The sequence below is a fragment of the Paralichthys olivaceus genome, chromosome 12, assembly GCF_024713975.1.
Source record: "Paralichthys olivaceus isolate ysfri-2021 chromosome 12, ASM2471397v2, whole genome shotgun sequence".
In the NCBI taxonomy this organism is placed as follows: domain Eukaryota; kingdom Metazoa; phylum Chordata; class Actinopteri; order Pleuronectiformes; family Paralichthyidae; genus Paralichthys; species Paralichthys olivaceus.
Window position 1 is genome coordinate 12,809,679 of NC_091104.1, and position 27,449 is coordinate 12,837,127.

The 27,449-nt window shown below is 40.4% G+C and overlaps 1 protein-coding gene across 4 annotated transcripts; it reads right to left on the reverse strand.

Moving 5' to 3' along the window:
- Positions 1 to 5,694: 5,694 nt before the first annotated feature.
- Positions 5,695 to 25,300, reverse strand: ppp2r5ca (protein phosphatase 2, regulatory subunit B', gamma a). 4 transcript variants are annotated; one of them, XR_011244714.1, is made up of 15 exons: positions 25,081 to 25,300; positions 18,617 to 18,816; positions 15,375 to 15,485; positions 14,995 to 15,087; positions 14,752 to 14,882; positions 14,583 to 14,642; positions 13,731 to 13,839; positions 13,352 to 13,405; positions 12,937 to 13,107; positions 12,197 to 12,324; positions 11,020 to 11,121; positions 10,768 to 10,840; positions 10,614 to 10,654; positions 9,505 to 9,621; positions 8,180 to 8,301 (listed from the first exon to the last, which is right to left on the reverse strand). XR_011244714.1 is itself a non-coding variant. In XM_020085029.2 (14 exons), the coding sequence occupies exons 1-13, from the start codon at positions 25,172 to 25,174 to the stop codon at positions 9,521 to 9,523; spliced, it is 1,392 nt and encodes a 463-aa protein (XP_019940588.1). In that variant the 5' UTR covers positions 25,175 to 25,300; the 3' UTR covers positions 5,695 to 8,301; positions 9,505 to 9,520. The 4 variants fall into 4 exon arrangements, 3 of the variants coding, with proteins under 3 accessions (XP_019940588.1, XP_019940586.1, XP_019940587.1); XM_020085029.2 differs by lacking the exon at positions 10,614 to 10,654 and having other exon boundaries at positions 5,695 to 8,301; positions 9,505 to 9,586; XM_020085027.2 differs by lacking the exon at positions 10,614 to 10,654 and having other exon boundaries at positions 5,695 to 8,301.
- Between the last annotated feature and the right edge of the window lie 2,149 nt (positions 25,301 to 27,449).

Below are 27,449 nucleotides of genomic sequence, written 5' to 3' on the forward strand. Positions count from 1 at the left end.
CGATGGTGTATGTTCTCTACCCCTAACATTCGAATAGGAAAGAGTTTTTTCACAATCTTAATTTTTTATTTTCACCTCCGCCAAGGAGGTTATGTTTTCACCCCTGTCCATTTTTTTGTTGGTTTATTTGTCTATTTGTTTGAAGGAGGATTGTATAAAAACTGCTCGATGGATTAACATGAAACTTGGTGAAAAGATGTGGTATGCGTCAGGGAAGAACCCATGCAATTTTGGTGCAGATCCAAGATCAGTTTTTTATTGCTTTTTGTAACACTGTGAGATAGAGTGTTTTAATTCTTGAAATCAGGCTTATTTAGGGATTTAGGGACAGATATCAAATTTGGTGCAGTTTGATTGGAGTTAAAGTCTGTTGGGCCTTGGTGGAGATATACACTACTGATTGCCAAGTTTCACATCAGGTACAAGCAAATCGGTGTCAGTTATTGACCCATTACTGTCCCATTTGAGAGTTAATCTAATTGTACTTTGCACCTCAGAGGAAGGATTCCAAAACTCTGCCTGACAATTGCTGTCAGGAAAAGAAATTTGACAAGACTGAATGACAGGGGATGTGTGTGTGTGTGTGTGCTCGCTCGTCTGATCAGGTTGAAATTACTTTAGAATTAAGTCACGATCTCAAAAATTCTTCCAGACAGACATGTGGTCTAATCAAATATGTCAGAACACAGCCCAGATAAGTCAGTGGAATCCAGAGATGGTTACTTGCTACTAAACTTTACAGAGGTTTGAAGGTAATCAGAAGGCCGGTGTGATGCCAGTGTGTGAATGATTGAGATGAATGTGGTAGTTCTGTGTGGATATTTGTATTGTTAGGTGAATGTATGCTGTATTGTAAAGCACTGTTAAGACCAGAGAAGTACTTTATAAATGTTCTGTTTACCATTTACCATGTGGCCTGAGGTAAAAAATCATTGCCACAACTCCTCATTCCCGCTTTCTTTCCTTTAAATTTAAATTTATATTATTTTCAATCCCTTTTCTCTGAACATCAGTTATCGATATTTAGATTAAGGCTTTGGGACTGGTCTGCAGGACAGAAATCAACATTTGCAGGTGCTGATTATGAAAAGAGTCATTAGCTGCAAATCTAAACATTAAAGTAAACCTCACAGTAAATCCAACAGTAAATGAAACTGAATTAAAGTTATACTGTACCTCCACATATAGATGCTCCTCCAGGCTGAGTGTCTATGGTGCAGTGCTGAGATGTATAACTATAGAGAGATAGATAGATAGAGAGAGCACAGACATATTGATTGATAGATAGACCACATAATAGATGTAAAGCTGGAGACTGGTTGTTGTATCCCTCTCTCTCTCGTGAACCACTAATTCAAATCTTTTTACTCTTTGTTGGGAAGGTAGGACATTTTTGCAGCAGACACAATCTTTAACCTCCTCCAGGAAAGATCGCTCTCCAGATACTAGGCCGGGGACATAACATTTTGTCTGTGAGTCGGCCCTGGCTGATACCGGCAGCCTGCGATGCTCCAGATGGTGACAGCCTTCCCCTCCAGTAGTCTGCCGGTCTTGGCTCTCAGCCACCTGTGAGTCAGGTAGGGCAGGTGAGGACAGCTTGGCAACTACACACTGCGGCACGCAAGCCCAGATGATGCTGTGCGATTTGAGCGAGCGGGCTGATCTCTGACCTGGATCCGAAAGAATTAATGTCGGTATGGTCAGTTTGTGTAACGTTGAATCTAGTGTAGATGTTAGGTTATATACCAGCGTCTTTATTTGTGTCCCTCCATGATACTGTGTGTGTCCTCCCAGCCTATCAATAAGTACAAATTTACTACACCTTCTCCTACTTTAAATCACTCTACTTTACAGCACGGTTTAGGTGTCATAAAAGTGGCGTCTTCCGTTTTTGCCTGTTTTAGTGCTCTGAAATTATAGACCTCTCCTCGCTGGGAAAGTGAACACCTGGGCCTGAACACTCATGCTGGCAGATCTCCAAGAACATCAACAGCTCCACCAGTCACATCCTGATGAGCGAACATCGTTGCATCATGGTTCACTCCGGCTCACGGGTATTTAGCATAAAGCGAGAAAGGCAGAAATGGCTTCGATAATCTTTCAATATTACGGAGGTCACGGCACATTACAGCATTCTACTCAGAGCAGATTGACAGCTGCTCTTCTGATTCTGACGTGATTCCTAACAACAGTCATTGTCACACTAGCTTTTATTTCATTTCATGGTATTATGTTGGCGTTCATACATTTTATATGCATCTAACAGCACTTTAAATCCCTACATTAAGGCTCTCGACTTGTGTGTCATCTGGTTATAATCTTTTTGCATTAGTCTTGCGTGATGGTTTTAACATACACACTGTTCTTGCTGTATAAACACACATATCGCATGTGGACTAAGTTTTTTTGTTAGACTTTTTCCAATTGCATAATAATCTGGATTTGTTGAACTTTTTTTTTTTTTGTTGCTTATTTCGGTTCTCTTTTGCAACCTGAATGGGACTTAAAGATATAACGTTAATAAATTCTTAATTAAAATGTCTAAAAACAACGAGAGCTATTTTGTATATTTTGTCGACTTGTGAATTCACATTATCCACAATGTTTCCAACAATGTTCAAATCCGTTTATTTAAGGAAAGGGGATGTTTCGTCAGTTTCGTCAGAATTACTTCACATCTGCTGGCCTGTGAGCCTGTTAGCCTTTAGCCTGTGAGCCTGTGAGCCTGTTAGCCTTTAGCCTGTTAGCCAGTAGTCATTATTGATCAAGATTATTGTCATTATTGTTACAGTTTTTTCTGTGAAACGTGAAAAAAACTTGAATACATGAGCTCATGCATGAACATTCGTGCCAGGTAGCTTTTCATCAACAATGGTGGTGAAGACAACAACTCCCATGATCCCACGCTGCTTCACGACATCAATTAGGTAAAGCGTTGTATTAACCACCGATGATTTCGCAGGTGAGGTGATGTTGAGGTGATGTTGAGTATTCAGAAAAACTCGTTGGACTAGTGTCAAGTCTTCGCATACCTCCACAGTCTTGTCCTCTTTCTACCTTACTAACGTTTTTTTTTTTGATGGATTAAAAGTGAGTTTACTACACTGGGACTTCAAGCCAACTGTGAATTCCACGCTTGATTTCCGTCAGCAGTGTCAGCTCAGGACAGAGCAACAGATTCCGCTGAAATCTCCAAACAACAAAAGTCTGGTTTCGCTGAAATCTTTCCCCCTTCCAAAAACAAACAACACTTGTTTACAGCGGTCCTTTGTGACTCAAGGCTTCGCCTTCACCTTGTGTAACATCGAGATTAAATACTCTCTGTGCACCGGGAGATAAGCTACTACAGCCAACTGTTGCAAGGAGTATCAGGCCAACCACATCGAAACAAAAGCACTCATCACAGAAACAGGAAGTAATCCATAGCACGTGTTTTTTTTAGGTTGACCCTTTTTTCCTGCTTATTTGTAAAGAATTAAATTCTTCGTCCCTGCCCACGAAGGAGCTTTGCACTCTCGTGTCACTTTCTCAGATGTAATCTGAGATAAGAATAAAGTCACAATTAATTAAACGAGCCTCCATTATATTCTTAAATACAACAGAGTTCTCTCCCTATGTCTAAAAGTGTTCAGAGGAAGCAGCAGTTTACTGTCAGTGGTGAATAAGAATTTTAACAACAGATTTTAGTACAAGAATACTTGAATTCAGTGTCGGCTCATCTTGTTTAGTATTGACTGACTGACTGTTGGTCAATATCTTGATAAACTGATTGTTTATAAAATTGGAAAGAATTACTTCAGTCTTCAATTTTTCAATCCAAATATGTTCAGTCTCAGGTTTGATTGTTATTATTATCATTGTCAGTGCATCAGTATGTGTTTATTAATCCCAACAAATCCTATTAAATCTTAAAATTATAAAATCATCTAAAGGTAAAAAAAAGATTTCCAATTTAGGTCATAATATTATAAGAATGAAGTCTTACATTTACAAAAATAAGATCATAATATTACACGTACTCTGTTCTGCTGAACGTCACAAATACAAGAGGGATCATCTAGTCAACGACTCATGGTTCATGTTACAGAAGTGTGTATTAGGTTATGGAATGTTTGGCAAACTTATTTTTTCCGTTTCCTAGATAATAATAATGTTTATAGTTTTGTATTTTCTAGTTGTTCTTGGAAATACAAACATGGCAATATGATTTCCCTCAACAGCAATATAACTGAAGCTGCAGGATATAGTGATAAAATGCTTATGTGTGGTGTGAGCTCAGTGAGGAGGTCTAACACCAAATTGATCGACCTCAGATATATCGAGTGTCATTCTCTTTTCAAAAACCATAACCTAATAAAAAACATCTTTCAAAACAGAATAATCACAACATTGTGACATTTTTAGTGATTATTGACATTGACTGATATAATCTTTATATTTTTTATTCATATATTTTATTGTATTTATTATATACTTTATAACCATATCGCCTGCCCTAGTTTCTGGCAGGAAATCAATGGTCATTGGCAAACACTGACGACAAACATCTGCACTGATCCAGAGAAGAATTCCACACACTGTTGAAATCATTTCACTGTAGCTTCACCTCACAGATGAAACATCAGTTAGCTGCTGGGAAACCTGTGGAATGATCATTTCCTCTAGATCTGCATTAACAGTTAAAGTTACAGACGTTTTTTTTCTGTTTGTTCTAACACATGACTGTTGGTAAATGTCCACTCACAACTATCTGGCCCCCCCTTGTGTTGAAAACAGTGCACTACCAAAGCTGCTCACCACTGAATCAAAACCAAATGAGTTTGTCACAGAACTCTGAGTTCCCCCTCGTGTTTCATTAAAACTGGCTTTACTTCACTAAACCAAACTTAGCTTAATGTTTATGAATAATATTTGATAACCAGTCATTGAATACATTGGTTGTTACGTTTAGATTTCTTAGTTAAAAATTGTACATAATATTTCTGTTTCTATGGAATTTATTTTTGGATTGTGTTTTGACTCTTATTTTATTCTTGACTACATTTCCTCTTACATTGCTGCTGATCCTCAATCAAAGTTCTCCTCTGAATAAAGCGTATCTTATTTAGCCACCAAGTAATTCACATACAGAGAATGAACAGTAAACTTAGTTTAAAGACTGTAAGACCTCAACAGGGGCGTTAGGGTTAGACAAAGCAGATTTTATGATGAGAATAATGTGGCTTGGTATCATGTTTGGTGTAAGTGAGGTTCAGTTTGGATTGATGTTCGGCCCCAGAGTGCCCTTTTGCCCGAGGCTCCCAAAGTCCCTTTAAACAGTCCCTCCTCCCCACTCGTTAATAAACTCATCATACTCTAAGAACAAACCTCCTAATCCACGTGTTTGGTGTTGGTGAACTTCCTGGTGCACAAGTGAGTTCTACAGCAAATACTGACATACAGTCCATGTAGCCATGACTGGATGCATTGTGTGCCAGGTCCCCTGAGGTCACGCACAGAAGATCATTAGGTAACTGTAGGAGCAGTAATAAAGCCTGGAGTTATGGTAAGGATGCAACAATCTTCTTTTTGTTATCTATAAAGAGAACATAGCTTCCAGGAGCTGAAACATGAGTTGGCACCACCAGCATCTTTGGCCTTGTTCATTTATTGTCTGTGCCCTTTCAGTTAATTAAAGCCAAAATGGATGCATGGTTGAAAATATATATTCAAATAGTCTCTTTATTCGTTCTACATAGTTGTACACCACTAAAGACAGTGATAGGAGCACACAACGGGCTTGAACATTTGTCAGTTACTTTGAGGATGGAGGAAACTTTGCAGATTTTTATTTTTAAGAAAAATAAGAACATTTTCTAAACTGTGTCACAGCCGAAACAGGAGAAATCAGACGGTATGTGCCAGATTTACTTCTTTAACTTGCTATTGATGTTTTTATTCTGTACAGAGGGACAATTTGTACAAAATTAATCTAGATATATATATTTATATATAACACTACATGAAACAAGGTAAATCATATATACAATATTAAATGAATCATATAGTACAGGTCACATACAAAAGGACACTTTAAGTTATCATGTTTTGGAAATAATGTGTTAAAATTAAAAGATCTGCAAAGATCCTGCAGAGTGACAACAAGCCACCAAATCATCTTGAAATCATCTCGTTATTTGTGGACGACTTGTCATTTTTTAAAATAAACCTCTAACATCTTAAACTCATAAAATCCATAAAACATCTTCTCCCAGCAAGCAGGACTGTTTCATAAACGCAATGACAGAAATCCGTTTGGTGAATGGCATTCCTCCAGGGTAAAAGGTACATGTTTAACATGGTAGTTTTAATTTACATATTTTTGCATTCAAGCAAATACAGTATTAATACAGTTAACAAGCCAAGTCACAATGTCAGTTTTATTTTCAGCATCTATCTGGCATTTTTGTGGCCATTATTTGATACCAGTCTGTTTCAGCGTCAGGCATTCTGAATGGCCAGAGGAAGGAAAACCAAAAAAGAAAGTCCAATACCTGACATCCACGCTACTAACCTCCAGAGACAAGACAAAGAAATACACCACGTCAAATATGAAGAAATCTAGCAGACCTCCTCAGTTTAAACAATGGTACTGACTGGAAGATACTTTCCAACTTTTAAACAACCTCCTCACTGAGAAATGTCCAAAAACACGTAGCCCACAAACCAGGCAACTGAATTTATGAATGGTAGCAACACAAACATGCCACACCTTTAAATCAAAGTCTTTTATATTTGTTGCTGTCATCAAGTAATTTCTCTGATCATCTGACGTCAGTTTGTTCATAGCTACTATCCGCTCATATGTTTGTTAATAAATTAATTTATTTTTAATCAATAATGAGGATTTTAAAAATCTTTATAGCATACAACACTAATACACCTTCTTGCTCTTTAAAAGCAGACAATGAGCAGAAGTTCTAACTCAGTAACGGCTGCTTAAAACCATCAGTGAGTGAAAAAACACATAACGGTGTGTGACAGTACAGATCTGTGCCCCCTCCCACCCAACAACAAGATTATCTGATTATAACTCCTTTACACAAATAATCATCTCTATTCATTTTACAGGATAAATATAGTTTTACTAAACCCAACACTTGAACACAGCCATGCCCTCAGTCTTTCTGCTCATGTGCATGTTTTATAAAACCCAGAATATTGTTTCTGCAACTTAGGGAGCAAATGCAGCTTTTCATTCAGGCTTACCCTCATCTGCTCAACTCAAACACAGCGAGTACCATTGTTTGAACCGTCTCGGCATCACTATGATCTGGTTTTCAAACATCGCCAGTGAACGTAAGGAAGCAAGCATATAAAAAGAGCGGCGTATGGCACAAAACAATAAAGTGGAAAAGTGTCAGATGTCCACAGGACAACTTCCCCATTTCCCCGCCATCTTTCCTGGACGTTGCAAGGCTAAGGACAGGCCTCAGTTTGGTCTTAAATGTGCTAAACTTAAAAAAAAAAAAAAAAAACTTTTAAACACCAGTGACCAGAAACAAAGGCAGGTGTCCCAGATAAAAACATGAAACAAAGCCAACAAAAAACACGACAGTCTTGGCACTGATAAGATGTCCATCAGATCGAGCAAAAAAAATAACAGAAAACGTACAACAGATGGCAGGAAAGTCTTGTCTTTCATTTGACCAACAGGTTCTGTTTTTGTTCCCTTAGACAGAAAAGAAAACCAATCAGAGACCAAGAGACGATCCTTAGACTGAGTCAGTCACTTATTATGTAACCACGTCTCATCCTCAGTGAACACGTTTGCAAAAAGGAATGAAGGAACCAGGTGAGAGGAACCGAAAGGGAAAACAAAAGTAGAACACAACGATTGTGGCGAGGGCTTAAAGACAAACAAACAAACACACACCCACTCTTCTTCCTAAACGGAAAAAAAAAACCTGAGAAAGCAGAAATCTGAAGGAGGTGAATATACAGCTTCTGCACTGGGGCAGCAGGGAATGAAGGAGAACTAAGGATTCTGGGTAAACAGATGGTGGGCACAGGGATGAGAGCCCAGCGCAGGTCGTAAGTGTTGTTCTGGCGAACGGGCCGAGTGGATGTCCATGGCTGTCGAGGGAAGAAGGGGCAGTTGAACCAAGAGCCGGCAGGTGGCGGGACCTAGAGCCCATCGTGGGTGGTCAACATGTCTTCAGCTCTGCGGTGGGACTCCAAGGCTTTTGTGGTGTAAAGATCCTGAGGCAACTCAGATTTACGTCGCACCATGGGTCGCTCTTTCCGCTGGTCATGCTGCAACTGTGAGAGAAGGAAGACGAGAGAAGGACGTTTAATTTATTTATTTATGTCCCATATTTGTAGTAAAACAGCTGGAGCACAAGTTAGTTACATACAACAAAATGTGATAAACAGAGAAACTGACTCAAGAGTCAGTAAAGCAAATGATAACATTAAAACAACAGAAATCAGACCTGTGCTACACGTATGGAGCCTCAATGTGTTCAATATTAAATAAATGAGACATTATGAGATAAACAATCTAATAAAAGACTGTGTGTGACACATATGAACTATGCAACGTTAATAATCCGGGAAATTATTGAAACTCAAGTAATTATCTAAATAATCTTAAATTAATTAAAAAACGTTGATAACTGAGATGACATCAACTTAAAGAAATCTATGAAAGATGCTCTGACAACAGCATCTGAAATGACTGATACTGCCGACAATGCCAGATCAAGCAAATCCATTTGCCGATCCTTTACCATGTCTAAAATAAATTGTTTCACTCGTTTAAAGGTTTTCACAGAAACTACGTCTTCTTCACCAGTCCAAACGAGCAGTTGTGCCGTACTGATTTTTTAGAGCAGTGCAGGAGAAGTAATTTCAACCAGAGTTTGCTAAAATGTCAGAAATTTCACGCTGGACAGTTCAACGTGTTCGACGGCTTCATGTGACGTATACAAGACTTCAATTTGTAGGGATTTAATGAGTGCACTAGTGATGTCACTGAGCATTTGAAGAATCCATACAACAATGAGAGTAATCATCATCACTTCCATGCAGGGTTAGTAACACGCAGCTGTTAAAATATGCTCTATAAGTTGAAATGCACTGGTATCAGTATCTGGACGAGAAACAAGGTATTGAAAGGTTGATTTGTTTACTCTATTAATTATCGTTTATTTCATAACTTCTGATTTACGTATATAATATTGAACACTTTGAGGCTCTACCCACTGAGACCTCATGCTGGGGACAGAAACACAAAACAGAAAAACTCTTGATTCCAGTGTTCACTTCATTCTTGCTTTTTTTTGATAAATGGATTAATTGGAAAAAACTGTAACAAAGTCTATATTTTAAACACACAGTATAAAGTAATGAGTATTGTTGTTCAAACAGACTTTGAGAGTTTTGGTCAATAACAAATCTATCAATGTATAGGGTTGTATTATAAGAGGAAAGATGAACAGAGACAGAGTAAGTCAGGTTTACCTGAATCGCGCCCTCCTCAACTGTCTCTTTTAACCTCTGAACATCTTCTATCAAAGGGACATCCGTCTCCATTGCTACAGGACTATTGAGGTCAGAGGAATCAACATACATAGAGAACTATGTTGAAAAGAAAGGGAAAACAAAAACAAAAAAAACAAACACAAAAGGATGGAGAAAAGACTTTCAGTCGCATGCAAAGAAGAATGAATCTAGAGGCTCTGGATGAATTCAATCAAGCAACTCGAATCTATGGCAGTGATGTGCTTTAGTTGTGGTGTAGAAATAGAAATGATTCAGACATTGTATGATTGCTTGATTTGGAATTTATTGATTGTGAAACACACCGTGTGTTAAATGATATGAAGAGGTTGTCAATTGCTGGGACATTAGAGCTGTTTTCAGACATGAACTTTAGAAAATGTCTAGAAAATTGGGTCAGGACATTTTCCTCAGTTTGTGTTTGACGTATTAAAAACGCAGCAGGATATTGTCCTGGTCAGATGTGCTCACAACAACAGGAACATTTCCAGAACATTCAGGGAAGGGGTGGCGGGGGGAAGGGCATGCAGGAGGCAGGAAATGAGGTTAAAATTCTGCTGCGGAAATTAAGTTTTCTTTTGTTTTTTTACAGCACTTTTTCTTATAGACTCAGACATCTGTGTTCTGAAAGCAGCTCAAAATATAAATTAATCAACTCTGGTCTGGTTCATTGAGATTTTTGCACTCGTCTATTTGGGTTCAAATTATTTCATTGCACATTTAGGAAATGTGCCAACTACATTCTGCCACTTGAACAGAGTCAGATTAATAATTTCCTCTGCTGGAGCTTCATATTTACTGTGAAGACAGTGACATGAATCTGGTCAAACAAGGAAGTGTTTAAGTTGACTTCTTAAAATGTTAAACTAGTCTTTAAAAAAACTTTAAATAAAGTCTGATGCTGAATTGAGATGTGAGGGGACAGAACGATCACAGCAGGATTTTAACCCGTGTGTTGTTGCTCTTGAGGGATGTCGTCACATCACTGATTCCTGTCACCACAACTGAGCACAAGTTTTAAAGCACTTCTTTCCACATCAACTAGGAACAAACAGTGTGAGCAAACCTACATGGGATAAGATGGGAAGGGAGCCACAATTCAGCAACACAACTGGATTATAGGAAACACAAGACACTTAATGCATTTCATCTACAGTCCTACACACACAGAGACATGCACATTGGTAGGAAGGGAAAAACAGAAGTGTTCCACACACTGCTCACCTGTGGATTTGACTTGGCGAGGTTCTCAATCTTGATCCAAGCCTCCTCACGTTCTTTTGACTTCGCCTTCTCTCTGTCAAACAAAGCACCAGACCTCTGCTCATTAGTGTGCTACACCGATTTATGTGAAAACCAACACAACTATTCAGTCGCAGTCTTGTGGCTGATTGAAACAATGTGTCGCTCAGACGTTGTGTGTTAAAAAAAAGAAAAGGATTCATTGATTGGGAGAAGAGTGTGTCTGTTGCCTACTTGTTTTTCTCAGCCCTGAACTGCTGCGTGCAGTCGTCAAATAGCTTCTGATTCATCTCCATGAAGAGCTTCAGAGCGTTGTAGATGAGGCCGTGGATGGTCCTGTGAGTGCGCACACGCACACACACACACACACACACACCAGACACACAGGATTAATACAAATTATCACAACGGTGTCTGACACAATAACTCACTGACAAAATTATGACTAAAGCCTGTTTATGGAGACATATGTTTACATCCACCGAGGAGGTAATGTCTTCAACCCTGACCATTTGTTGGTTTACTTGTCAGCAGGATTATGAAGAAGAAAAAAAAAAATACTGGTTGGATTTCTGCAAAACGTAATGTTACAACCTATAACATTTTGGGGCAGAAGTAGACAAAGAGGTGGATTCAGGACATAGTGTTCCATGTATGTTCAAGGGAACTGTTACTCAGAGCACAAACCTCCATCAAGTCCCCTTATGAAACCACATTTAAAGTAACTGGATCCAGATTTTTGGATTTATTTTGATCTATACTAAATTAGACACACTCATAAATATCAGTCTCCTAAACAGGACAGATATTTTTTTCATTTTTAAATCATGATTCATGCATTGTTCCCTGAGAAAATCAGAGAAAATGTCAAATAAATGTTTGTAATTTGGTACAGGTGGAAATAAAAATCCAGATCCAGCAGATTTAGAAGTGGTTTCATAAGGGGCAGGTGTTTCTCAGTTTCTGTATGTTAATATATTTTGGCATGGATCCAGACAAAGAGGCAGATCCAGAAATGATATCACGCTCTTTAACACTCTGAGATAAGGCCCTTGGTGGACGTATGCACTGAGAGCCGTGGTAGTTTAATTTATTTTTAATGCAAAGCAGCTGGAGTTGAAATGTTCTACAATTCTTTTAAAGACTTTTATTAGGCATCAAAACCAATAAACTTTAAATCGCACAAAAATGTTTATCTGGAGCAATAGGTGCAATAATAAAAGGCATGCATGAGCACATTCTGTGACCAAACCCCATCTATATATAAATCTACGCACACTCACTTCAGAGATCGGTATGTGAGCTATTTAGTCAGGGGGTGTGTCAGACTGGTGTTACATGCAGTGTGAGGTACATACAGGGCATTTCAGGACACCAGTACACATGGAGCTCGTCAACACGAGTGTCTTACTTGTTCCAGTGGGTTTTTGAGTTGCGGTACAGAGCAGGGAACATAATGGGCAGAATCTTTGCTGCGTTGTCGCTGATCAGACTCATGATGTACTCGTTGTTCCAGTAGTACAGAGCTCTCTCTGCCACCTACAGGAAACAACACACAAAATCCTCAGTCAGACACGTGAATAACTCTTGAGTAGTAACAGTGTTTTCAAACTAAAACGATCTCTGTCAACATGAGCGTTTAGCCTCAGTTATCAATTTCAATGTCCAAACAATGCCTGAAAATGCAAACCACATGACCACTGACATACACTGAGAATGCGTGTGCCAGTGTAAACAGGAAGCATTTGGTAATAAGTTGCAGATTGCTCTAATAGCTTGTCTCCTACACATGTAAGCAGTTGTAGAATTGTAAAATGTGGAAGTCACCTGCACACCAGCTGTTAGCAAAGAAAACAAGGTCAGCAATACTTGTAATAGATTATCCATGTTGCGTTCTACTTCGGTAATCGAGGATAATGCCAGTTGTTTTCTTCTGGAAGGGGGTCATGTGACAGGAGCCTGACGGATCAGCAGAGGCTAATTCATGACTGAAAAGACTCAATCAAGTGGTTTTGAGTGTTCATGTCATGTTTTTGCCGGTCCAGATTAAAACGCCTCCCTGGAGTTTTCAAACTAAAACAGGGTCAGCAGCGTTTCCAAACTTCTTTGTTTTAGGGGGTTTAGGTAATGTTGTGATAACCCATCAGTTACCTGGAAGTGCGGACTGGACACACACTTGGCGAGCTGTCGGAACAGAGGCTCCTGCACCTTCACAAACTCAGACGGCTCGATGACGTCTAGTATCTCCTCCAGCTCGTTGAGGAACATCACTTCCTTGGGACTGTGAGTCTTTGGCCAGTACTTTAGTAGAGCCATTACCACCTGTTGTGACGGTAAAGAAAGATAACATTGTGCTGAATAACCGTCCAGGTAGGAGAAAAGGGGAGAGCAGCTTTAGGGCTGAATAGAAAAGTTTTATATCCGACAAAGAATGAGCCAAATGATTAATTCATAAACTTGTGACCTTGCAAGAAAAACCAATGAAGGATTAAACACGAGTTTCAAATTTTTTAACATCAACTTTAAGCCTCAAATAAGTTTCAGCAAGAATCAGAATGGGACGTACCGGCTCAGTTAGAGTGCTGTCCTTTTCCAAAAACTGCACCACACAGTAAGCCAGCTACAAAACATAAACAAATACTAATCATTACACTGTGAAAGCATCTGAATTTATCCACAAGCAACTAAAAGTAACATGACAGGGCACCCAACAGGCCTGAGGCTTCGACTGGCTGGAACATGAAATAACTTTTTTTTTTTCTTTAACGAGAGCAGCAGAATTCTGCTGCTGTCATGAAAAAAAGAGGAGTGTACTTAAAGCAGGTTTGGGCAAAAATATTTAAATACATTTTTAAAAGAATGTAACCTGTAAATAATGTACCTCCCATTTCTAACTGCTTGAAATAAGACTTTGAAATGAAGCTTCTCTGGGTTTTTCCACTTACCTGTGGATGGTAGACACTAAGTGATTTGACTTTGTGCAGAGGCAATAAAACCTTCAACAGGAATATTTTGTGCTCTTCTTTTAGTGGTAAGGCAAATCCATTGATTATGCTAGAAAATAGAAAGACAAGAATTATCAGAAAACTTAAAAAGCAAAAAACCAAACTAAATCTTTAAGAAATACTTATACACAAGACCTGTTGTGCTTATTTCTACATTTGATTTCCAGGATGACACTGGAGCAACTTTGCTCCATTGACAGTTTTAAAAAAACTGCTTATTATTATCTCTAATGCAGCCTCTCAGTTGATCCTCTGACTGAAACAGAGCACCCAGCATTTGTAAGCATCATCTCATCCACAGTGTGAGGGTTTGATCGATGATCTCAATTCATTCTTAAAAATAAACGCATCTTATTGTGCTGTTCTGCAACATCCTACAAAGCCCTCCTGCTGACTTTATCTCATGACTATGTCCATTGAACATATCTCACATTGTAACATCTTTCTAATAAATCCAGAAATCTCTTTCTGTCTATGGCTCGCATATCTAGTTAAATGTTCGTCTTATTGGCTTCCTACTTGACATGTGACAAGTGCAGTGTCTAATTGGGTGAGATTTGTGATACGTTCAATATTAAAAAACTTGGCAAACAGGCAACCAGCCCTCTGTAGCATAAGTGACACTGTTGATCACGACAACACTGCACTAATCATATATGTAACAGACAATAAAGAAAAGCACCATAGGTCCTCTTAAACCAAAACCATTGAATTGGACATTTTAAAAAACTGAGACACTGACACATTACAGCTGGATCACACAAAGCTTGTAACTTTTGTGAAGGCTCATACCTTCCAAGTATTTCCAGTAGTTCAGCTATACCATTGTGGTGCTCTGTCTCATAGATAAACCTGTGAGAACAAACAGGAACTGGATTCAGTATTTGATGATTCATAGGTTGACCATTCATCTTGGTGTACACAGTTAAAACAAACACAGCAGTGGGAGAGCTGCACTGACCTATAGAAAATGTTATTGATCTGTTTTCTGATGTACGCTCTCAGCCCCAGGAACTTTCCATAGATCCTGTGGAGGGTTGTTTTGAGGAAGTCTCGCTCTCTGGGATCCTCGCTGTCAAATAGTTCTAGGAGCTGAAACACCAAAGATGTGAAATGTTACCACAAAGGACAGTCACAATGAAAAATTGAATCTGGAATTGAAATGTTTTCAGTCTGAGAGTTTGGTCAAATATTGTTTTCTTACCTGCATAACAAATTTCTGGTCAATGTATTTCTTTGCTATGTTGGGCTGAAAGTCAGGCGATTCTAAAAACCTAAGGAAAAATTCATAGACGAGCTGCAACAGAAACAAAGAAGACAAAAAACAAATGAGTGAATGCTGGTGAGGAATTATAAGTAGTTTACAAATTCTTTGAAATCCGGTATATCAAGTTCTTCCCGGTTCTTTCAGTTCTAGGTGTGCATTAACATGGTTATAGCTGTCTGTACATAAAATACATACTGCAAACTAGAGCAGCCTAATAGCAAGCTTTAACCATACTTGGAGTCTTTTCTACACTGAGAAACATTTATAAACCTCTCATTGTTTGGCAGATGATGAAATCATTTTTAAAAAATGCCAACCTGGAGGTGTGGCCACGCTGCTTCAAGTGTTGGCTCGTCCTCTTCTGGATCAAACTCTGCTCCAGTGGGGTTGGATGATGGAGGCAATGTTCTGAACATATTCACTGCAAACTGAAAGAGGAGAAATGAAAATGATTTGCTGAATGTTTACGACCCAGGACAGAAAATCATTCATGTCAGCTTCCTTTTGTTTCAACAACCTAGAGCCACAGTTCGTGCTTCAACCACAGCAAATATCTATTTAAGTTGGAAAACAATACAGCGGCTCTGCCCAGGTTGTGTTAGGATACGCTACAAAATATACGCCAGTCGTGAATAACTGTTTACCATCATGACATGAGGTTAAACCAACAGTTAAACCACATCAAACTGGGGTCAGGGCTGCTTCTTGAATTTGGTGATTGTTTCTAAGAACAATGCAGGGTTTTAAAACTAAAATAAAAGTAACAGCAGCATCTCTGTAACCAGTTCAGCACACAGAGCGAGTTCAGTGCCAGATACCAACATTTTGCAGATGCACTTGCTTGTGGAGTGTTTGCCTGAAGAGGTTGTTAAAAATGCTGACATCATATGAGGAGTACAGATAATTTATTCATATCCTGGGCCTTGTGTTAAATGATTAGGAGTGCATGTTAGTGTCACATTTCACAGTTTTGTTTTTCAGTTTTCTGCCAATATTTAAATAGTCAATGCGCAAAAATCAGCAGGAAAATAAAAAGAACATGATCTTTTAAAATGTCTCTACACTTCATTGTAGAAGTCTAGAATAAATAAATACTTTATCACAATTCTAAATGCATAAGAAATGTCCCATCTTGGATATTCTAAAATCTGTTTTTTAGGTTAATGTTAACTTTGCAAACTAGCCTCAGAGCGATTGGCCCACAATAATCTGAGTGTGTTGCGTTAATGGTCTCTCACAGTGTCAACTGACTCCCCTGTGGGCTGCTGCTCCCTGCTAGGCAGATCATGGGACTCTGCAGGTGGCCTACTAAAACAGCAAGGGCCTTGTTTGAAAAGACAAGCTACAAGGTAGACTGAGATAAGACCGTCAGGGCTGAGCCACACTTCATCACAGAACAGGCTGTGGAGATGACTGTGCATTAACTCCACAAAAGAAGCTGTAAATGGAAACATCATAACAGTTATTAGGCCAATTCTGCTGTAGGCTTTGAGGATGAAAAGATAATGACAATGGAGGGGGAGAATCTTTCTAAAACTTCACTGTTAACTAAATGTTCAAAAATCACAACGATCTTCTTAATCTATACAATCTGCTTTAAAATTAAAGCAATTATTTCATCAATTCCAAAGAAATCAATATCTGCTGAAAATGTAAAATGAACCACTTTCCTTGAACCATAGGAAAGTTCTTCTCTCGGGAAAAAACACCTTTACAATTTAAAACCTTTCATGTACAGAGTGTAAAGCAGGAAAGATTTACATTTTCTTTCAGATAAAACCTGACAGATTATTTTAATGAAATAAATAACCCTTTTCTGCCACCCCAGTGGCCTTAGTCAGAAGACAAGAACGTCCACTCGCTCCCATATACTTGTCTGGATTTCTCTCGTTTATCTCAACTTAATCTCCTGTTCTGACAATTCTAAGTTTTATATTTCTTTTTTTGAGAAGAGGAAATGTGAAACAACCAGAGCTTTAACTAGAGATGTGAAGTAAGAGAAGTGACCGAGAACTTGATGATCATTCTGGCTGTGTGGAGATGGAAGAAACTACCAGAGGGACGACCATTGCTGCAGCGCTCTACTGATGTTGGCTTTATGGCAGAATGGTGAGACAGACGCCTCCTCAGTGAAAGGCACATGAAAGCACCTACAGGAATCTCAGTCTGTGAGAAAAAAGATTCTTTGGTCAGATGAAACCAAGATTAAATTGTTTGGCCTAAATTTTAAACTCCATGTCTGGAGGAAACCACACAAAGCTTGTCACCTGCTCGACACCATCCCGACAGTGAAGCTTGGTGGTGGGAGCATCAAGCTATGGGGATGTTTTCAGCAGGGGAAGGAAGACAGGTTCTCGAACAGAGAAACCCTTAATGAACGTCTGACCCTGAGCGCACAGCCAATACAAAGCAGGAGGGGTAGGGACAACTCTGAATGTCACTGAGTGTCAGAGAAGTATGAGAAGATCCAGAAGAATGGCAGAAAATCCTCAAACCCAGATGTGCAGAGCTTATCATGTCACACCCGAGGAGACGCATGCTGTGAAGGCTGCAAGGTGCATCAACCAAGCACTGAGTAAAGAGTCTGAAACCTATGTCAATGTGATATTTCCATTTTTTTATGATTTCTTTGAAACCTCTGCTATAGTGTTTCTTTATTTTAGGGGATTGTGGTTTTAAAAGATATAATATGTAACAATTCTTTATTAAAATGTCTAAAAACACTAGAACGATGTTCAAAACTAGAGAAATCCACAATTATATTCAAAGTAACATGGTGTTTTGTTCTGGTCGCCTGTTAATTGCGAACTTAAAGGGCAAACAATGTATGATGAGAAAAAACACTTCCACTAACACCAGTTGGCTGTTTTTCTCCTTCCACTGTTCATATTGGTCAATCGTGATGGATACTGATTATTCATTGCCATTTGCAGTGTGTTCTGTCACCAAAGCTCTCCAAGTAAACCACAAACACACAAGGAAACCAAGCAACTCAGAGAGACTGTGGGACAAACAATGGTAGTGAAGACAACAACACAGATGATCCCAAGCTGCATCATCAAAAAAGGGGTTTTGGCATTGTTTTGATTGCGATACCTCTAGTGGCCAAATTCACTTATTGTATGTTTAACATCATAACAAAAAACTAAATGTGAAAAAGTTATGATTTTTCAAATTCTCTGTTTGGGTCATACCCTATTTTCCTTCTGGCTTATCTTTCTTTCAATTGTCAGATAAAGGTAAGAAAAACACCCATCATATTTTCCCAATGCCCAGAGGGAAAAAATATTCACATTATTTTTTTTCAACCATCAGTTCAAAAAGAGTTAAGAAAATAAACAAAGTTGCAAATTTATAGAAGAAAAAAGCCCAATCCAAACCTGAGCACAATCATCAGCTGGGACACAAACCAAGTTGATTCATAAAATCAACTCTGTTTTTCTTATTTACCCTCCAAACAGCTCTGTCCTGCAGCTACAGCTGGCCCCTGCTCTCAGCCAGAGTTTCGCCCTCATCTCCAGCTTTCATCGTAAACTTAACTCCCTCCAGCTCCACTCACCATGTGCACCACCTCCGGATAGATGGGCTCTGTGATGACATTCCTGTTGTGGGTGATGTACTCCACCATTTCGCTCAGCGCCGCCCGCTTCACTTCCTTCCATTTTAGGTCGCTCAGCGGGTCGGACAGGAAGTCGAATAGAACACAGCACTGCCGTAGCTTCTGGATGAAGAGCTTCTCCTGCTCAGCGGGGGCCACATCTTAAGACAGACAGAGGAAAAAAAATTAGATGGGAAAGTCAGACAAAGTCCAGTGACAAAATGAGCTGCAGGTGTAACAAAGATACAGTTTAAACTGCAATGGAAAAAGAAGGTAGCAGGAGAATGATGGAGAGAGGCAAGTGAGTCATGAAGACTGAAGAGCATTGAGAGAGAGGCAGAGATTGTGAGAACACAAGGGGAGGACGTCAAAGCGGAGAGGAGAGAACGCAGAACAGGAAGAGGATGAAGGATTTTGGAACTAGGTGAACAGTCACAGATCTATTCATTAATAAATCCAAGCTATTTAAGCCTGTCATTATATTTGACCATGGTGATTTTAGGACTTTTTCTCCCAGAGTGAAATGTCGTCAATATGTGTCACAACTTTGATGTTGCTTGTTTGTCTTAATGTCTGATGAGCTTCCGAAAATAATCACTATTAGATAGATAGATAATTCCCATCTCAAGGAGGTTATGTTTGTAACCCTATCCATTAACTTTCTTTGTTTGTCAGACCGATTATGTAGAAACCACTTAAAAATTTCATTGGAACATGGGCCAAGAAAGAACCCATTAATCCAGGAATTCAATTTCCCATTTTGAGATATGGCATTTGTTTGATTTTCACCAAAGTTCCCTGAGAATAAGCCATGGATCTTGATGTAAGAGAAGGGTACATTTAAGAGACACACTGCATCTATGAGTGTGTGCAATAATGTTCTGAACTAAAACAAACAACTTTAAAACAGTAGTTTCCTCTGCCTTCACCCCTGTCCCTTTTTTTGTTTGTTTATAAACAGGACTATGCAGAAATTACAGGACGGATTACCACAGAATTTAGTGGGATGCTGAGGCGTGAGTCAGGGAAGAACTCATTACATTTTGGTTTGGATTCATAACAGGGGGCGTATCCAGGAATCTATTTTCACTTTGTTTGATCTAGTTAATTTAACTGTGATTTCATAGGGGACTGTTGGGCCTTGGCAGAGGGATACACTCTGAGTACCATTATACTAAAAAAAAGTCGTTGGTACCTTTGGCAACATCAAGTTTACAGTAATCTTTCTGCAAACAGGTCAGGGGATATGTTAAGTGTGATGCATGTCAAGCTTAATCAGTAATGGTCGATATACATTTCACAGCAACACACTCCTGTTAATAAATGAGCTACTGCACAATAAAAGAACAGGCATGTTATTAACAGTGATTATCTCAGGGGGTAGAGAAGGGTCCCTTCCTTGACTGACAGATGTAAAAATATAAATTTGAGTGTTTGCCCAGATGAAGCTGTAAAATTAATAATGTCACAGTACTCTGTGACTAAATTCAGGTGTGGGTTATTTGAGCTGACAGGGGCAACTGATATAGCGGCACAAATGAGAGGCCTGTCAAATCAAGATGTTCTCATTTGGTTCCTGATTATTTGAAATGCACCAACAGAAGAGGAGACTAAAAATGTTGCCAGTTTATAAGGCTTACATTTAGGCTTTCATTGATGCCTCTCGTTATTTGATGGAGGATAAGCGTTATATTGTTTAGCGACAATTGCCTACACATACACACTGTCTGCATCCAGAAGCTTCTTATGAACCGCTTTTCTCTAAAACTCTGTGCTCCCGATGACAGAGTTGGCTCTATGCAGTTACAATAAAATGTGGAGGGCACGGCAGTGAAAGAATGTGCATCATCCTTACATCAAAACCAGAATACAGCAAATCCTAAATCGCTGCGCTTGGTGTCCGTACAGTAGACAAGACAAGACATGTGCCTCATAATTACTTATCAGTGAAGGGTGTGGCTTTAACACTGGGTTAGCTGTCTGCACAAGACAAGGATGTTGATGCTATGGATGGATGGATGGATTCTACTCATCCTTCATGATTCTACTGTAACCTTTGGGCAGAATGCTTGCAATTACTAAGATAAGCAAATTACGATGGGAGACAAATTGTGATTTATGAATTTGGCATAGGGTTCTAATAGAGAAAATGTAAAAATAATAAACAATTGATAAGGGCAACCTGAGCAGCGAAAACATGATATATGAATGCAGAAATATAATTCATAATAATCTAGGACAACTTAATTCATTCTTTCTGCTTGCTGACTTTCATCTTGTTTAAATTAGACTGGAGGTAATGAGAAAATAAACTGGCACTGAATTCTGCTGATTGAATTGTGCAGGTGTTCGAAAGGAAGGAGAGCACTGCAGGAAAAGCTTGGTATAGACACTAAAGCCTAGTTTATGCTTCTGCGTCACGCCGACGCCGTACCTACGCCGTAGCTACGCCGTCGACGCAGACCCCTACGCCGTAGCCTGACGTGCGCCCCCCAAAAATCCTAACTACGCAGACGTCGACGGGGACCGTAAGCGCTGTGATTGGTCCGCTCAGAACGTAAGTTCCGGCAGTTGCTTTTCCGGTCTTTCTTCCTCGTCGTAAAAACCAACTCCGCAAACGTTTTCTTTGTAGCTTGCGCTTCAACATTTGCAATATAAGCATTTGTTCTTCAATATTGATGAGCTCCAACAACAAATACAGCTGCTCCACCTCGGTCGCCATTGTTTACTGTTGTTTACTTTACGGAAGAAAAAGCGAGGATTCGGCTATAACCACACAAACACACCGCTACACCCCCTAGCGGCATGGCGGTGAATTGCAGAGCAACACGTTCCCTCGACGCAGAACTTCGAATGCTCTCACGTCGACGGCGTAGGTACGGCAGCGAAGCATAAACTAGGCTTGAGAAGGAAGTAATGGGGAGCTGAAACTATTTGGTTATGCCCTAATTTTAGTGGACGTACTGAGAGAGTTACAGGGGCCATAGCACGGAGGAGAGGATGGTGCACACACACAATTCTGGAGTGTCAGATTCAAGTCGGACAATTTATCTTGATTACAGTGAGAGGTTGGTAATTCCAGAGGAGAGAAGTTAAGTGTGTGAGCTGCCATTATCGCACATTTCCATAAAACATTTGGCGGCCAATTGTGACCATCACAACAGGAGAATGAGTGCCTTTACTCCTGATTAAAAACACATAAGGTTATTATCATTGTTATTACATGGTCAAAATCTGCTTAGGATTACTATTCCACAGTGGACATAGCAGCTTCTAGAATGAGGCTCAGTAGGGCAACAACAGTAAGAAACAGCAGCAGGGATTCAAATAAAAGTCATTTATTTGGTTGTTTACTTTCTAATTTGCAATTGGTTGCACTGTCTGGGACATGAAGCGGGTCCGTAATGTGTTGCCTCGCCTTGCACCCCTGACCGTGTCAGACTTAGCTTACTGCTATTACATAAGTCTGTCTGCCCGTGTCATAAAGTTTCTGTGAGCTCCCAAAATACCCAGCAGGTTGTTGTGTAACAGAGAAAGGCCCAGTGTTGTGATCCCAAAACCGATGTTAAGCACAATGTGACTTCTATTAATGCTGCAAACAGACGCCTGAGGAGAGCGAGTACGCGCACGCACCCACACTCCCGAGCATCATGTCTTATGGAGAACAAAACGAGATTTATCTTGATGCCCCTTATTCAAAACAAAAATAAAGTGGAGTCACATTGGAAAAATAGTCAGCACTCCAGTTGCTGCAGGTCTGAAGTTAGAACTGGTTTGGAACTCTGCTTTATCACCAGCATGTTACGCTCAATGTAAACACTGACATATTTACAGATATGTAGAGGAACATCGTGGTCTTTCAGTTCGAACGCATGACTTGTTGAATTTATGTTCAGACTGTGTATTACTTTTCATCAAAACGCTGCCCTTTCACTCAAATAGCCCGTTTGCACTTAAATTTGCTCTGCTTCTGCTCAAACTGTGTGCTTGCACTCAGATATATTCACGGATTTCCTGCGCTCCAGCTTTCGCCCTTCTCTGCACTCGGGCTGCTTTCTGTGCGCTTGTGAATCGTCTGCTCTCAGATTTTCTCAAAAGTCCCCAACCAATAGAATGCCAGGTGTCGTCTTGACCAATGGTCAACCAATGAAATTAATGATATGATCCCTGCCTCGTTGCGGGTGCGTTCACTTTACTTCAGACCATCCCATGCGGGCGGTTACTCTTTAACTGGGTTCATCCACTCCCACCCTCCACAGTTTATTAGATGGACTTCCCTGTCCTTTTATTCCAAAAAGTCATAGAGAAAGCAAGTGGAAGTCCATCTAATAAAGCCATGGAGGGTGGGAGTGGATGAACCCAGTTACAGAGTAAGTCTCTGAAGTGAACGCGCCCCCGATAAATTCAAACTGCTATGGCTTCATTGTAAGCAACAGTGGAAAATACTTCCTGCATAACTACCAGTGCAACTACCAGTGTCTCATTAGTTGCCACAAATGAGACACTGGTAGTTGCACTTTGGAGGCCGCCATGATACTGATAAGGGCAAGAAAAGCTTTGCAAGGCTTGAAATTTAAATGGAGTCATGTGTCTTGAAGAAAGAAAATTCTGATTATGTGAAGCTCACTTAAAATATGGGCATGAATTGATCCATAAGATCATAAGATGTGGAGCCGGATTTAGAGGCGATCAAGGATTTTCAAAGCTTGTGCAAATCCATTCCTAAGAACACTAACATCCAGTCATTTTTGTGAAGATGTAAAAGATATAAACCGAAACGAAGCTCATTTGCTTGAAATAAACATGCACCATGATTGTTTTCAGGTTTATATCTCGCATGAGACACCACAATCCTGCAAACATCCATGCAGAAATGTATATTATTTTGTTTAGTACATGCAGATGAACCTTAGTTTCGGACATTTTTTTTTATAGATCTTTAGACTCATTAGCATTTAGTAATGACACACTGGAGGAACTTTTTTTGGTACAAAATGGAAAAAGCTTATTTCAACATGAAAAATAACCTATTGGCAAAGACAGTGGTGACACATAGACAATATATCACATACAGTAACATATTAGTGCAGAGTAGACTTCATATACACTACAATAAATAGATGATAGTGTTCTTAGGAGTGGATTTGCATGAACTTAACGGACATTTGAGCATGGATGTGTACAGGATTGTGGCGTCTCCCTCCAGATATAAACCTAAAAAACAATCAAAATCTTTGATTGTTTGCGAGTTAATTTACATGAATTAAACCACCATGGACTGTGATTGTTTACATGTGTCAATGTTTACATTTGGAGTGAAACACCACTGTCCTGTACACATCCATGCACCAAATATACGTTATTTTGCGTAGTAGCAGTTTAGTTTCCCACAATACATTGAATCAAGCCATTTGTATAAACTGCCACCAGTCTCGACTTGACCCAGAGTCAATCTGGATGCAGGGCATTTGATGTAAACAGTAGAGAATCACAATGGGAAGAGGGGAAAGGGCAGAGTGTCCAGCTTGTTCTCCCCCCAACACGAAGTTGTCATTCACGGCATTCGCCTCTGTGGTTTAACAGAGTGTGATCAATAATCGCCTGAGGCTTCATCTAACGCTGGGCTGCACCAGAGTACAGTGGTAACAGGCTGGGCCTTTCAAACATGACTGAATGCATTGTGCACATATTAAATAGGCCGAGCTCCGGTTGTTGTAATCCTGAAACACTGCTGCTCCTGCTGGGACACGGACGGCTGGGGTCATATTGACACAGATCCGCTGCACTTGAAGAGGAGAGACGTTCATTCACGAACATGGGGAGTGGGGGTCACAAGGGGGAGATGGACGAGGGGAGGGGGCTGCTGCAGAGCTGTGTCCGTCTGCTGTGACCGATCTGCACCCAGATGAACTGAAGTGTGACAAAAATACTGGGACCGGGGGAGGGGGGTGGGGGGTGAGGAGGACTGGCCATGTTGGAGTCAGCTTTTAGCATTAGCCTTTAGCTTCAGGGCTACGGCTAATTACTGCACAAACATACATACGCGAATGCAGAGACGCGCAATTCCCAGCGAAACATGTAAAGCCGAGGACAAGACCCTTCCCTGGGCTATGACCTCACTTCCTTTGACATCACTAGCTCGGCGGGGGGATGGGCAGAGAGCAGCTAGCTAGTAAAACCTGATTTTTTTTTTTTTACACAGAGTCTCGCAGAAAACCACACGAACCGTCCCCACCTCCCCCCCCGTCGTTCCTCCAGCGACACAGCCGAGCCGAGACGGTGAATTCGTCTCTCGGCGTCTGAACGCGGTGTGAACCGAGCGGTCGCCAGCGGAGGAGAACCGGAGCACAGCGACACACACACACGGCTCCCTCTCCCCGTAATTCCCCGGGACAATGCAGGCGGAAGAATTCATCTTTACGTACCTCTGAAGTGCATAAGAGCCAGCGGCTGAAAGGGCCCGTTGGAATTAGGCGCATCCACGACCATCCTGTCTCCAGATTTATTGCATGTCAACATCTAAACCTCAACCAGGAAGGCGCATCGACTCAGGGCGAGAGGCCAGCCTCCATTTTAGCACAAAAGCGGATAAGAAAATGAAGCTCTCCGCCGCTGGAGGGAACTGGCTGCTCGGTGACGTAGGCAGCGGGGGAGGCGGCTGATTGGCCGAGCGCTGTCAGCTCCGGAGCAATCAGGGTGTGACGGGCTGTGGAAGAGGGATAGGGATTGGCTGAGACGGCGCATAGGGGGCGGGACGTGTGTTGGAATTTTGGCCCCGGTTCCTCCTCCTCCTCCTCTGGTGACGCTGTGCACCCCTGATACGGATCTGAGATCAGATTCGCTCAAATCAGCTGAACAGTGTAGCCGTCAGCGGGTTCATAACATAAACAGATTCAGGACAAGTTAGTCCCTGGATGGATTTCAGAGCCCCTCCTGTCATCTCTGCTGCTCCTCTATGAGGAGGAGGTGGAGGTCAGGGTCGTGAGGGGCCTCAAACCTTAGAATTTAGAGAAGGAGATGAGAGGAGCAAAGGATGGGACGATATCCAGAGAGAAAACCCCCAAAAGTTCCACTGGAAGCTGCAGTGTGATTAGATTATATTAAATAATCCTGTATTGGTCGCTGTGGCAGCCTAGTTCAGAACTACTTAGAGCACAAACCTCCGCCAACAGACCCCTCAATGCATTCTAGTTGCATCTAATTGCAAACACTCATAGATATGAGTCGACTTAATGTGCCCGATTTGTTTCATCAAGAGATATTTATTATTCCAAGGGAAATCAGGTAAGATGTTAAAACAAAAAGAAAAACACCAGGAAAATTCCTGTGTCCGCCCTCTGATATAACATTTCGCTATACTGTTTACAGACAAACAAACATAGATTAAAACATAGCCTCCTTGGCTGAGGTAATAAAAGACAGAACTATATAAAAACAGTGAGGGCTTCTCTGGGGCCTCTCCGTGTCCGTGTGGCTTTTCTGCGGGTGAGCGTGAATTGTTGTTTGTCTCTGGTTACGCTGATGCCCTGTGATTTGCTGGTGATTTGTTCAGGGTGTACCCCCCCCCACCTCAAGCCCGATGTCTGCTGGGATTGGCTCCAGTCCCCCTGTGACCCTCAAACGTATAAGCATAATGGATGGCTGGAAGACGGATTAGAGGCAAAACACAAAAAGTAAAAGCAGTGGCAGTACAGCCACTAGTAATGTGCTGTAAAACCATCTCAAAGTGACACAGTGATGTCGAAAGTAGCAGTGGGTCAGCAAGTATGTTAAGTAGAACGTTACTGTAAGCTGTGGCAGTGCACACCAGACATGATCATGGAATTAAACTCAATAGACAATACATGGCATACAGTATCTTATTATTCGCTAGACAAAATAAAAGATCTCATCGGTCTATAGTGTTGATTAGGTCTATTCCTGTGAGACACTTTTGAAAGATATATAATAGACGACTTTATTCTCCTCAATAAGAACAAAATCAAATGACATCACCTTTGGTCGCCTCCTCTTTTATTTTGTGAGAGAACTTCATCAGTCAAAACCGTTTCGAGGCGAAGGCAGAGTTTGCTGCATTGTGTTTTTCTGAGTGACGCGCATGTGCTTAACAAAATAAGCTGTAAACAGGAAATGAAAGCGAGAGGATGGAATATTAGACGGGCAGGCACACAGCTGGTTTATCTGATGAATCCTACTCTGTGTTTTTAAAGCAGATTGGGTGTTTTAATTAGGTGTCATGTATGCATGGTGCTGTAAATTGCACCTTAAATCATGTAGGTTACATTATTTTGGAAGTATTAATAAACAAAATGTCTCTAACTCTCAAAAACCACAACATGAATCAGCATTTTATCTTTACATAACCAAGTAGCTTCTCTGTGTTTCATGTGATTTATCAGAGGACACGCTGAGGGAAACCACATTCACGCTGAGGCTGAGCAGAGTTTCTTTAACAGTGGGAGTCATCATTTCATCACGGTCCTTCCACAGTCTTTTAATAAGCAGAGGGAGCAGGCTGTCCTCCAGCTACAGACACAGCCAGACAATTAAATACAATTTAATTAAGAGAGTTCACCAGGGAGGCTGTGATGTACAGTATGTCTTGTTACAGTCATCCAGCATCTGGAATTACCCAATAAACATCACATCTAATGGAAATGTTGAGGTCAGACTAATCTGATTAAATAAAACATACATCCTGGTGCATAAAATATTTACATTTTTAAGATATATGATGCAAAAAACGTGTTTTGTACATGTAAAATTTCTTCTTGGTTGGTAACTTTAGAATCGG

Bases quoted from the DNA above. Each gene is read 5' to 3' on its own strand.
- ppp2r5ca (XM_020085027.2), bottom strand. From the start codon at position 25,174: ATGTTGACATGCAATAAATCTGGAGACAGGATGGTCGTGGATGCGCCT. The intron at 18,817-25,080 runs GTACGTAAAGAT...GTCTGTCTTAAG, and splicing joins GGCTCTTATGCACTTCAGAG to ATGTGGCCCCCGCTGAGCAG. The intron at 11,122-12,196 runs GTAAGACACTCG...GCGCACTCACAG, and splicing joins TCAAAAACCCACTGGAACAA to GACCATCCACGGCCTCATCT.